Source organism: Podarcis muralis, chromosome 14 (assembly GCF_964188315.1).
Source record: "Podarcis muralis chromosome 14, rPodMur119.hap1.1, whole genome shotgun sequence".
NCBI classification, from domain to species: domain Eukaryota; kingdom Metazoa; phylum Chordata; class Lepidosauria; order Squamata; family Lacertidae; genus Podarcis; species Podarcis muralis.
Genome location: NC_135668.1, coordinates 45,489,045 through 45,502,365, shown reverse-complemented (window position 1 = coordinate 45,502,365; position 13,321 = coordinate 45,489,045). Strand labels below are relative to the sequence as shown.

At 43.7% G+C, this 13,321-nt stretch overlaps 1 protein-coding gene across 6 annotated transcripts in view; it reads left to right on the top strand.

Annotated features, from left to right (window-relative positions):
* Positions 1 to 12,135, top strand: part of EEF2K (eukaryotic elongation factor 2 kinase) — a 46,448-nt gene extending 34,313 nt beyond the window's left edge. For 5 of the 6 annotated variants that reach the window (XM_028705559.2, XM_077918606.1, XM_028705563.2 and 2 more), the window contains 5 exons: positions 2,845 to 2,979; positions 4,360 to 4,548; positions 5,893 to 6,017; positions 6,553 to 6,731; positions 7,799 to 12,135. In XM_028705559.2, the coding sequence (XP_028561392.2) occupies positions 2,845 to 2,979; positions 4,360 to 4,548; positions 5,893 to 6,017; positions 6,553 to 6,731; positions 7,799 to 7,908 (738 nt within the window). In that variant the 3' untranslated portion in view covers positions 7,909 to 12,135. The remainder of the gene's footprint in view (positions 1 to 2,844; positions 2,980 to 4,359; positions 4,549 to 5,892; positions 6,018 to 6,552; positions 6,732 to 7,798) is intronic. The other variant, XM_028705564.2, reaches the window with a different exon arrangement.
* The last annotated feature ends 1,186 nt before the right edge of the window (positions 12,136 to 13,321 follow it).

Below are 13,321 nucleotides of genomic sequence, written 5' to 3'. Positions count from 1 at the left end.
AATGTCTTCAGCTGATTGCTGTGGTTTGGTCCTTAAATATCATATGCATATTAATGCACTTAGCTTTTCTCGGAGTAATATTTCACCCTGACTTTTTAATTCTTTTTCCTCCCTAATTAGAGAAATGCTGTTGTAAATAAATCCTCTGTGACCACTAAAACCAGTCTTCAGAGCAAACTGGTGATTCTGCATGAATATTTCAGTTACATGCTGTTATTTGCTTTAACTTTCCCCCCGCTGTTTGGTTTTGTTTTCATTCTGTTCTGCTGTTGCTGCTCTGTCCACACTGTTTGAATGTTTCTCTACCAAAGGCTCCAGATCTTGGAGTACGCAAAAGTCTCTCATTACTGCTGCTCTTTTTATTCCATATTTACTTCTATTATTATTGTTAATTCAAATGAAACTTCTTTTGATGCGTTCATTCATTCATCCTTACTCATGATTTTCAACAGCAATTTTTTAAAAAACCTACCAGCTCATTCTAAAATAAAAGAAAGATAAGCGAGTTGAAGCTTAGGGTTGTGATATTTCAAAAAGTACATTTCCTGACACCCGCAAAGTTGTTTAGCTTTTTGGGGGAAACCTCCCCCCAAAATAGTGATTCTAAGCTTCTGGAACTGTTTCTGCTGCTTTTTTCCATCACGTTGCCATACATCTGGGGTTCCCCATACATTCTGCTGATTTGGCGAAATTCTCCCATGACATCATTTATACACCCCTAATGAGGACGTGTCAGGAATTTTCCTGACGTATGGCAAGCCTAGCTGAAGAGTTCTCGTTAGCGGCAAATCTCTCTGAAACAAAGGTACAGTGGTGCCTCGCAAGACGAAATTAATCCGTTTCGCGAGTCTCTTTGTCTTGCGGTTTTTTCGTCTTGCGAAGCACGGCTATTAGCGGCTATTAGCGGCTTAGCGGCTTTAAGAAAAAGGAAACAAATTCGCAAGAACTCGCAAGACGTTTCGTCTTGCGAAGCAAGCCCATAGGGAAATTTGTCTTGCGGAACGACTCAAAAAACGGAAAACCCTTTCGTCTAGCGAGTTTTTCGTCTTGCGAGGCATTCGTCTTGCGGGGCACCACTGTACTGTTTCTAGCTGTAAGAAGCAGCTAGAGGATGCTGGCAAAAGAGAAGTCTTAATTAAAATACAGATTTGTTCGTTTTTAACTGCCAAAGGAATTGTGAACAACTTAAAATGGCTGAAAATAGGCATTTGCAATTCATTGGCGGAAGTTTCCAGGCATCTGTACTGATGGGGACAGATGGACACATTGAAATTACCACGTTATTGCCAAGCCGCAGTCTGAGACTTACAGAGAACAGCATGCTGTTATCTAGCCTGCCTGTGCCTGCTATCTGCAGCATTTCAAGAGAGATTGTTTCAATGGTTACTATCCTGTTTCTGTGCTTTTGACTGCAATTTCCACCAGCCCTAGGCAGCATAGCCTTCGATGGTGGCAGTTGTGTTCCAAAACAGCCGGGGGGGGGGGACATTTGGGGAAGGCTGATCAGAGGGCTTAAGCATGTGCGTGGTGTGTCCCCCGCCCTCAAATTTCTACATAATGCATTTCCTGCATTGCAGGGTGTTGGGACTAGATGACATTTGGGATCTCTTCCTGGAAATGCTTCCCTGCCTTTCAGGCTGCTGTGGTTTTAAGGCTATTATTTATTCCAATTATTATCATTTATTTCTCACTATTCCTGACCCAGGACGTGGGTGGCGCTGTGGGTTAAACCACAGAGCCTAGGACTTGCCGATCAGAAAGTCGGCGGTTCGAATCCCCGCGACGGGGTGAGCTCCTGTTACTCGGTCCCTGCTCCTGCCAACCTAGCAGTTCGAAAGCACGTCAAAGTGCAAGTAGATAAACAGGTACTGCTGCAGCGGGAAGGTAAACGGCGTTTCCCTGCGCCGCTCTGGTTCGCCAGAAGCGGCTTAGTCATGCTGGCCACATGACCCAGAAGCTATACGCTGGCTCCCTCGGCCAATAAAGCGAGATGAGCGCCGCAACCCCAGAGTCGGTCACGACTGGACCTAATGGTCAGGGGTCCCTTTACCTTTTTTATTCCTGAGCCACCTGTGTTTTGGTCAGTTTTCACTAAGGACCAAGCCTTTCATGAGGCAAACCCTGCATTCTAGAACTCCCTGCCAGTGAAGTTTGGCAGGAACCATCCCTCCCATCCTTTAGACATATTTTGAAAACTTTTTTTGTGCGCAGACAGGCATTTACAACATTTTTTCTTTTAACCAATCAGTATATTTTTAATGCTGTGAACTGCCCTGAGATCTGTGGATGAAGGGCAGTAGGTAAATCTAAACGACAACAATAAAAATAGAGATGATTATTTATTGATTTTTTTAAAAAAAAAAGAAAGAAAGATTTTTAATGGCTCTTTTGTTGATACTATCTTTGTACATAACCTTGCAATGCTTTTATGCAAGTGTGGGTTATGAATTCAGAAAGAAAAAAGGACCACAAAGATGTCTGGGGTACCGGTGGCGAAAGCTTCTCACGACACTTTCCAGGCCTCTGATTGTGTAGTGCAGCATTAAACCAGGAGTTTGTGGGTGTGACCTGCCTGTTCTCCAAAGTTGCTAGAAATTCTGGTTGCGGGCAGAGAGTTAGGTGTTGATGTTGTTTTCACCCCTTTGCTGCCATGCACATTTCTGTTTTGAAAAGCCCAACTATAAAGGTTTGCCGATCCAAACTCATGGCACAAGAGGGATCTATCTGTTGGCGCTGTTTGTTTAGATAGGGCGGCACGCGCTCTCTCTTTTTCCTTTTCTTTTTCTTCCTTCTTTTTCTTTTTACCTTTCAAACTCAAGTCACGATGCATTCGCCCTGTTTTAGGTCAGTGTGGAGAAATGGAATCTCTACAACGCTTCCAGAGTTCACATTCACAGACCCTCCTGTGTGGCGGTGGAAGTGCAGAGACTCAATGCCTTGGAGCTTGAGAAGAAAATTGGGAAGTCCATCCTTGGGAAGGTTTGATCACCACACAGTCTCTTGCATCCGGCAGGCACCAAGTATCACCTGAGCCCGATGGCTCACTCTGCAGAAAGAACGAGGGTTTTCACATAAATTGCTTGTCTCCTTAAGTAAAGAGGACCAGCCTGGTTCTAGGGCCAGAAAAAGCAATAAACTTGTAATCTGTGCATCAACTAATACTTAATTTTCCATTGACAATGCATTTAAACTTACTGGGTGAATATGGAGTTGTTAGCGTTGCCAGGGATAGGAAAGGGCATCAGAGAAAGGAGTTAAGCACCTCCCTCTTAGAGCCACAGTCTTCCAAGCTGCTCAGTGAGACTAAAAATTACCATATTTTTGCTCTATAAGACTCACTTTTTCCCTTCTAAAAAGTAAGGGGAAATGTGTGTGCGTCTTATGGAGCGAATGCAGGCTGCGCAGCTATCCCAGAAGCCAGAACAGCAAGACGGATTGCTGCTTTCACTGCACAGTGATCCCTCTTGCTGTTCTGGCTTCTGAGATTCAGAATATTTTTTTTCTTGTTTTCCTCCTCCAAAAACTAGGTGCGTCTTGTGGTCTGGTGCATCTTATAGAGCGAAAAATACGGTAGTAAAGCAAAACAAAAAAAGTTTAGTTTGGCCTTAATACTCAGGGGTGAGCTGCTGATATTTCCTCAGGGGCAGCAAATGGCTAGGAGATTAATTTTTCCCCTGGGGAGTGCTTCATAGTATCTTTGAGGAGGTTCAGGATCGGCACCCGGCACCCATGGGCAGCTGTTCACCCATATTGCTGCCTTTTGAGGATTCTATTCAGGGGGAGCAAGAGGATCTGTGCAGGGCACCAACGATGAAGCCTTGTCTGTCCGTACAGCCTCAGTTGCAGTGCAGAAGTGACTTTGAAAGCATTCAAAATGTGCTGTTCCTTCCTCTGGTTGGCATGTGTGTTCCTCTGAGACAAGCTAAATACATGGTGGCGTTAGGTGAGATAGAGCATGCATTTGGAGCCCGCTCCACACATCACTCTTTTCTCCAGCTTGAATAGGAGGGAGGGGGGGAAATATTATCCCAGGCAGTACTAAGGTAGTCCTGTGAATCCACTTCCAGGAATTTACCTTTCTGGCTTTTAAGGTTAAGAAATGGCTTCAGGGTTTCACGGAACAATGCCCAGTGAGTGTTCTAGGTGCTTCTGGTGTAATGGCATTGCGGTGTGGATGTGCTCAGCCCCCTAGATGGGAGACCACTATCAGTTCCATGTAAGAGCAGACATAACATACGTAATCATAAAACGATTCCCTGAAAACGTTTTGCGGAACTGAGCAGGCCATCGGGTTATTCTTCACTGGGTCATCTTCCTTTCTGATTCCTTCCGTTCTCTTGATGTCTCTCTGTCTCACAGGTGCACTTGGCCATGGTTCGTTATCACGAAGCGGGCCGTTTCTGTGAGAAAGACCAGGAGTGGGATGAGGAATCGGCCATTTTTCACCTGGAGCATGCAGCTGACTGTGGAGAGCTGGAAGCCATTGTTGGCTTAGGGCTCATGTACTCCCAGCTGCCCCATCACATTCTCTCTGAGGTCACGCTAGAGGTAAGCGAGGCAGTGCTTAAAGTTGCCAAAACCTGGAGAGGAAACAGGGCTCCTCTGGATTCGTGTTTCATCATGAACGCAGAAACAAGTCAGGGATGTTGGATATTGTAGCAGTGGCTTTTCTGCATCAGCAGGGGATTGAACCAGATGAGCTTTGGGGACGCTTCCGACTCTTGTGAATCACATTTGTCTGTGCACCTTAAAATGTGAAGTGTTAACGAGACCAACACACGTACTGTGGTACATTTGGGTAATTTTAGAGGATCTCAAGAGGGGAGGGGCTCTTTAGATGCTAATGCATAGTAGTGCATTTATTTCAAAATATTGTTGAGGGGACCCTTGTGCTCGTTCTGTTGACGTTGCTTCAGAGCCTGACCCTGGCAGAGCCACTGCCCATGTATCTTACAAATACTGTTGCTGAGCCCTGATTTGCTGCCCGGGAGGCGGTTTGCTCTGCATTGTGTGTGGAAGGCTCCCTGTCCCCTCAAATGGGAACGATGCCAACATCCTTCCTCTCGTTAGCTGTCACATTCAGCATTCCACAAAGGCAGCGTCTCTTCCTGGCAACCTGATACCCAGCTGCAGTACAGTAAGACAGACCCCCCATCTCTTATTTACCTGTGGTATGCACAGAGGACTTTTGGTGAGGTGGGGTTGAGCTGGGAAGAGGGCTTGTGGGGAGGAGCTAGAAGTAAGAAACTGGTTGAGCTTTTCCCTGAGCCTTCTGCACATTCCTACCACTCCAGGGTGGGGAAAACTTTATGGGCTCCTGACCTTACAGGTTCTGCAGTTGCCCACTCTGTCCCTTCACCACCCATCCGTTCCATATCTTTAATTAAGATGATAATACACAATGTTCCAAGGGATGCGGGTGGCACTTTGGGTTAAACCACAGAGCCTAGGACTTGCCGATCAAAAGGTCGGCGGTTCGAATCCCCATGACGGGGTGAGCTCATGTTGCTCGGTCCTTGCTCCAGCCAACCTAGCAGTTCAAAAGCATGTCAACGTGCAAGTAGATAAATAGGTACCACTCCGGCGGGAAGGTAAACGGCATTTCTGTGTGCTGCTCTGGTTCGCCAGAAGCAGCTTAGTCATGCTGGCCACATGACTCGGAAGCTGTACGCCGGCTCCCTCGGCCAATAAAGCAAGATGAGTGCCGCAACCCTAGAGTCGGCCACGACTGGACCTAATGGTCAGGGGTCCCTTTATCTTTACCTTTACCTTACACAATGTTCCAGTAGATTAAGATCCTATACAAAAATCTCTTGACAATAGTTCAGCTTTTTCTACAAGCAGATACGGCAACTGTGATAATTGATGGTTATCCTCTTTTTGCTTTTGCAGGACATCAAGGAAAATAGAAGCAAAGGGTTTGATTATTTACGCAGAGCATCAGAAGCAGGAGACCGTCCTTCCATGATTCTTGTTGCTAGAGCATTTGATACAGGCATGAGCCTTCCTCCTGACAGGTACTATTTTGTTAAGGGTATCTGACAAGTGGCAGGTGTGTGTGTGTGTGTGTGTGTTGATTCTTAAATCACTTTAGGAATTGTAGCTTTATAAAGGGAATAGTGGTCTCCTAACAACTCTCAGCACCCTTAACAAGCTACAACTCCCATCATTCTTTGGGGGAAGCCATGACAGTTTAAAGTGGTACCATAGTGCTTTAAATGTATGCTGCCATTTCTTTTCTCACTCTCTCATTCTGCCACGTTTTTCTCCTTTTGGCCACCACTTATTTTCCCTCTCTCTTATTGCCACATTCCTCCCTTTCTCTCTGTGCCATCTCCGTTTTAACCCACATGAAATAGGCCGAAGCATGCATGAAATTAGGGCACTTTCCTGTGGCCAGATTGCCCACCCCTGTTGCAGAGTTTGACGGATCGAATAACAAGACTCAGCAGGATGCAAGATCAAGTCTTTAAGCAGCTCCAGATGTATATTCCCCCCCCCCCCAATTATCCTTGGAGTTTTCCGTGATTGATTTGTTGTTTAATTACTCAGGTGCCGGGACTGGAAGGAAGCCATACATTGGTACAATTCGGCATTGAACATGACAGATTACGACGAAGGAGGGGAATACGATGGGACCCAGGATGAGCCCCGGTATCTACTCCTGGCAAGGGAAGCCGAGATGTTGATGATTGGAGGGTTTCATCTAGACAAGGACCCACAGAGATCAGGTACAGTTCTGGCTTTTTTCCCCTTTTTCTTTTTTTAACTTTCTGTGTTTCATCTGTGCGTGTCTTAATCTTTATAAGATGCCTTGAATCCAATTGTTCGAGACTTACACTTCTCTGAATTCTGCAGTGCAGTTCTCCAGTGAAGGAATGTGTACAAAAATGCATATACTGGGGGAGCGTTTGCATAGAAATTCACATCTCAGTGAAAATAATATACAAAAATGCTTTCGTATTTGTTTTGTAAAAATGTGTGTGTTAGGCAAAATTGCATGCATGTGAACGTTAGCAGAAATTTGCATTCATTTGCATTCATTCAAATTTCAAGAGGATTTTTGTTAAAATCATGAACTGATGTGGAAACGGAGAGAAGTAAACTTCGGATTGAAAAAAATGAAAAACAGAGTCAACCCATAACTGACAGATCCATGCATTCCTATTTGGAGCTGCCTTTCATGTGATCCTTCATCCTGTTTTCTTTAAAAATAATAATTTTATAATAGTGCAGAAGGAACATTAAAACAAACTGATGTAAACACACAAAACATTCCAAAGATCACATTGAGGAAAGGAATACACAGGTGAACCACAAATCCTCATTACACACTTTGAAAAGTGTACATTTATAAATGCCAAATGTGTAGCATCAATTGCAACAGTGAAGTTAACAACAACCTTCTTTAAACCTTGGAGAAATTATGGGACGTGATATCTAAATAAAGAAAATCTAGAGTATTGAGATAACATACCTCTCCAAAAAGAAAAGTGAATAGGAGGTTCTTCTGGTGAGGAATTAATGAAAGAAATGGAAACTACTCATCATAAAATTTATCTCAGCTACAGTTGTCTCTGACTACTCAGCAATGTTGTGTTAATTTGCCTACAAGTGCAACCTTCCAAAGCCTATCATACCAGTTTTGCATAGTTAACAAACGATGGCTTCTCCGTAAGAGTGGGATCTCCACCTAGGCTCCTCCCAGGAAACACATTATTGATGACTTAAATTGACAGATCCGTCCATCTCTTAACTGGAGACGTCCTTCATGTGATTCTCCATCCATTTTTCTTAGGTGAGCTGTTTACTGAAGCTGCGGAAGCTGCTATGCAAGCCATGAAGGGGAGATTGGCCAACCAGTACTACCAGAAAGCAGAAGAGGCCTGGGCCATGATGGAGGAATGAAACTTGAACAAAGGCTGTTTCCATGTGTGTGTGCACGCGCGCGCGCATATCAGTATAGATGCTTTTTTAAAAGACTTCTTTTGTGCAAGGTGCACGGGGGGTGGGAGGAAATTTCAAAAAAGGTTTTTTTATGTGGTGTTAACTGATAATTGTGTTTTTCATATGACGATTTTTCTAATTCTGTTGGAACAGAAATACAATGCAGGAGCGGTGAAATGTACTGTTACTGACATTCAGAGATGCAATATCAGTTGCTGTTGATAATTTTGTACAAATGGTCCAACCAGGGAAGCCTGTCTCTTCATTTGGAAGAAATAAAGCAGACATCCACTTTTATGGTAGGCACAATAGAAAGTTGCTTCATGTTTTACTTCTGTCTCTGCCTCCCTCTATTAGGAAATGCAGATATTTTTGCATTTGGGTCTCTTTTGTTAGAAATGCATGCTTGTTAGTGGTTCAAGATTTGATCCTCCAGTCTAGGACATAATAGATGTGAGGGACTGGGGAAGGTGGCCCTTCTATCCCCACAGTTCTTGACTCTATGGTGACGGGCAGGAAGGCAGTCTGGGACCTCCTTCCTTTGAACTTGGAAGAAGCTGTAAATTAGGAATACAACCAAGAGTGATACTTTCTTCATCATATAACCACTGTTGCCTATTATTCATGGAGCCAGGATGGTGGTAGACTCCTGGCTCTGTTGCCACATGGAGCAAACCTTTCCCAATTTCCTGCAGTCTGCTGATTTTGTTTTTCCCCCTGCTCAAGCTTTTAAAATTCTTTGAAAAGAAAAACCCTGAGAGGTGATTCTCTCCAATCTCATCCTATTCTGTGCTTTAGGAGCCAATTCAAATATTCAAGAGGTCCGTGAGGAACAGTCCTCTTACAGAAATGTTCCACCTCAGTGTTTACATTTGAAAGTGCTGTGTAAGTCTCCCTGCAAACTGAGCTAGAAGCTTTCAGCCTGATTCATAATACTTTCATGACTTTGAAGAGTAAGGAGATTTTGATGTGATGTTTTGATCAATCAGGCAAATTATATTCCACATTTTGTTTTGAGGAGATGCAGCCTTGTGAGAGAGAACCCATACCATATGCCTTTCTGTATGTTTGAATAAGTTCTTAATGAACAATGGAAAGACACTGAAGAACTGGAAGGAGAAACAAAATTCTGCTCATGACATGTTGTTGCCAGGTTGTTGTTTTTGTTCATTGTAATAACTCATCTATTGTGAGAAAGGGACCTGGTAAAAATGGAATCCTGGGGTTTCATGTCTTACTGCAATTTAACACGATGGCTTTCTTGACTCTCAGCCTTTACATTAATACTGGGATACTGTTAAAGTCAAGCTGTCAAAAAAAAAAAAAACTTTGATGGCAGGTGTTGCTTAATAATCCTTGGAGGTATACAGTGCAGAAAAGAACTAATGCCTCTTTATATTCCTCAATTGGCTTTCCAGCACAGATGACAAGGACACCAAAATAGATATAAATCAAGGGTGGGAAACCTTTTCAGACCAACGGCTTCCATTTCCTCATGGGCAACCTTTGGGTGTCTGCATGGAAGTGCTGGGCAGAGCCAGAGGTGAAAGTGGGAGTAGCAACAGGTGTGGCACTTACCTGTTGTACAGGAGACTACGTTTCAGCCACACAAAATCCAGCTCTACACACACACACACACCCCAAACACATTTCTCCATCCAGGCAAGTAAGGCACATATTATCACAGTTGAAGGACACATTCTAACAAGGCAAAAGCACTAAATGATGTGGAGAAGAATATGAGGTGGGTGTATCCTGGGGGGTGACATACAGCATGGAGAGAATTCGGAGGACCAGGCAAAGCAATCCAGATGGTCACATTTGGCCCCTAGCCCCAGGATTCCCCACTCCTGATATAAATGAATGCAATGGTAGAAAATAAGGGGCTATTTTTGCATATCCTGATGGAAATGAAAGTGTACGGACATGGTTCCTCATTAGAGCCCTTTCAGAGGAATTGCTTTTCTACAATTAGCTGGAAGTGAAAAGGAGATCCAGTACAGTGGTATCTCGGGTTAAGTACTTAATTAATGCTGGAGGACCGTTCTTAACCTGAAACTGTTCTTAACCTGAAGCACCACTTTAGCTAATGGGGCCTCCTGCTTCTGTCACGCCGCCGGAGCACGATTTCTGTTCTCATCCTGAAGCAAAGTTCTTAACCTGAGGTACTATTTCTGGGTTAGCGGAGTCTGTAACCTGAAGTGTATGTAACCTGAAGCGTATGTAACCCGAGGTACCACTGTATAGCAATTAATAAGCACTATTATTGTATAGCAATGTCCTCCATAGTCAAGAGCCACCTAATGTTTACTCACAAGTGAGTCCCTTTTCAGCAAAAGGCCTTCTGCAGTGTTAATTAAAAGCTCCTCGCAGGTTTAGCCCATCTTACTGCTTCATGTTCAGTGAACAGGAATTAGTAATGAATTTCCCCTTTAATCAGCTTCTCTGGGAGTGAGCTTCAATTAATAGTTTTCTCCTATTTTTTGTGTGATTTTATAGCATAATAGCACTTTAATATCAATGAGATCACTTTGCTATGTTAGCTACCACTGCCACCCTCCACAGAACACATCTGGCTAAATGAGGAGCAATTGGGGTACAGTTCGTTACTAATCCACCAGTTGTGCTGAACAGGATGTAATAAAACAGGCAGAGCCTGCACAACTTCCAGTTAAATACACATTTGTCCTTAAAATGCATTGCTTGTGCACACTTGGACAGGGTTTTATTAGTAATATATATCTCGAAAACAGTAAATACAGTGAACTCCCCATGAAAAAGTAAGTGAAGAAGGGATGGCTATTTCAGAGAAAAGTTTGGAAGCAACCAAAAATGATCCTAATGTCTCCAAGATTGCAATTTTATGTGGGCTTTCTTGGAAGTAAACCCCACTGAACTTGGAGGGACTTACTTCCCAGTAAGCATAGACGCAGGTGGCGCTGCGGTCTAAACCACAGAGCCTAGGGCTTGCCGATCAGAAGGTTGGTGGTTTGAATCCCCGTGACGGGGCGAGCTCCTGTTGTTCAGTCCCAGCTCCTGCCCACCTAGCAGTTCGAAAACACATCACAGTGCAAGTAGATAAATAGGTACCACTCTGGTGGGAAGGTAAACGGTGTTTCTGTGTGCTGCTCTGGTTCGCCAGAAGTGGCTTAGTCATGCTGGCCACATGACCCAGAAGCTGTCTGTGGATGAATGCCAGCTCCCTCGGCCTATAGACCACACTCTGCAATATAGTCCTTGCTTATTTGTCTATGCAAATAATGGTTTTGTGCTTTCTTCCATGGTAGCATCACTTTTTCTGCCTGCTTCATTATCATTAGTGACATCTCCATTCCCAGTGAAGTTCCCAGAAGCCTCTAGCCTAATTCTGAAACGCAGCAGATTTGATGGTGAATCTATCTAGACTACATGCTTTAATGTTCATGTATTTATTTATTTTTTTAAGAAACCCTACATATAGAAAACTAGATATCAGGGAGAAGGCTAGAACTAGGACCTAGCATCTAGATTTCTATATGCAATTTTTTATTTTGTATAGAGGAGCACTCAGTCATGTGATCCCGCACCTGCAATCCAAAGTTGCAGACTCCTGACTGCATCTACTGCATGTAACTATTGGGCCTCTGACTCCCCATTCCTTAAGAAAACACTTTTGATGTGACAGGCAGACTTTCAATTAAGTAGCAGACTGTTAATCATTAGTTAATTAACTTTGTCGCCTTTGTACTAAGCCACTCAAGAGATTAAAACAATTTCTAATAACATCTGCTACTTCACTGCAGAAATATAAGACCTATTAGTAAGTCCCCTACAATGTTCATTCATCTCAGATTTTCATTACGCACCTTAATTTGCCATGTCCACTCTCTTTGGAGATTTCACTTGTTTCCTGAATCACTAACCTAAAAATCCTGAAATCACCTTCCAGCTGCCACCAGCGCTTCACTTTTGAGATATTCTCCTTCTGGGTTTGATCTTCTTTGGGGCATATTCCACAGCAAGAATTGCTGGAGGGTACTTGATGGTTACGGACAAGTACTCAGAACTTGTTAAAGATTTTGCTGAGCTTGTTGCTAAAGATAAGAGGCTTGAGTTCCTGTATCATGTTTACATTGCCTGACGGAAAGGAAGAAGCACAAAAATGTTGTGATAGGTACATTTTCAATAAATTTATGAGGAAGAATCTTATCCAAAGCTTGTGTCTTTATTTCGGGACTCTTGTGTCAGGAATGTCGACTTCATTATTGATCCCATGTGTAATTGAATATACACAATAAAAACCATATAAGGATTTGCTGTATCACTTAACCGGAGGAGCATTCTACAAGACTGGGCCAAAGAAATGAAAGGTTGGTATTGCCAAATGAGCCTCATCAACTCAAAAGAAAAATCAGTGATGCTCCTGCAGATAATCTTGATGGCTGTGCTGGGATATTTGGGTTCAGATGGTGCCCAACATACTTAGTCATTCAGGGTTTTGTGAACCTTGAACCTTGCTCGGGTAAATGGATAGCCAGTGTAGATGTTTCAACAAAGGTGTTGGCCATGTGCTTCCATCAGCTGTCTGGCTTCCATATTCTGCAACAGCTAGACCTTCTGGGCCAGGTCCAAGGGCAGGCCGTGTAGAATGCATGGCAGTGTGATGCTCATGCCCTCTGTGGGGTTCCCACAGGAATCTGGTTGAGAAGAGAATGCTGGACTCAACAGTCCATTGAATTGCACTAGCAGGGTGCTATTTCACTCATTCAAGTTTGTTGTTGTTGTTTAGTCGTTTAGTCGTGTCCGACTCTTCGTGACCCCATGGACCAGAGCACACCAGGCACTCCTGTCTTCCACTGCCTCCCGCAGTTTGCTCAAACTCATGTTTGTAGCTTCGAGAACACTGTCCAACCATCTTGTCCTCTGTCATCCCCTTCTCCTTGTGCCCTCCATCTTTCCCAACATCAGGGTCTTTTCCAGGGAGTCTTCTCTTCTCATGAGGAGGCCAAAGTATTGGAGCCTCAGCTTCAGGATCTGTCCTTCCAGTGAGCACTCAGGGCTGATTTCCTTCAGAATGGAGAGGTTGGATCTTCTTGCAGTCCATGGGACTCTCAAGAGTCTCCTCCAGCACCAGAATTCAAAAGCATCAATTCTTCGGCGATCAGCCTTCTTTATGGTCCAGCTCTCACTTCCATACATCACTACTGGGAAAACCATGGCTTTAACTATACGGACCTTTGTTGGTAAGGTGATGTCTCTACTTTTTAAGATGTTGTCTAGATTTGCCATCGCCTTTCTCCCAAGGAGCAGGCGTCTTTTAATTTCGTGACTGCTGTCACCATCTGCAGTGATCATGGAGCCCAAGAAAATAAAATCTCTCACTGCCTCATTCAAG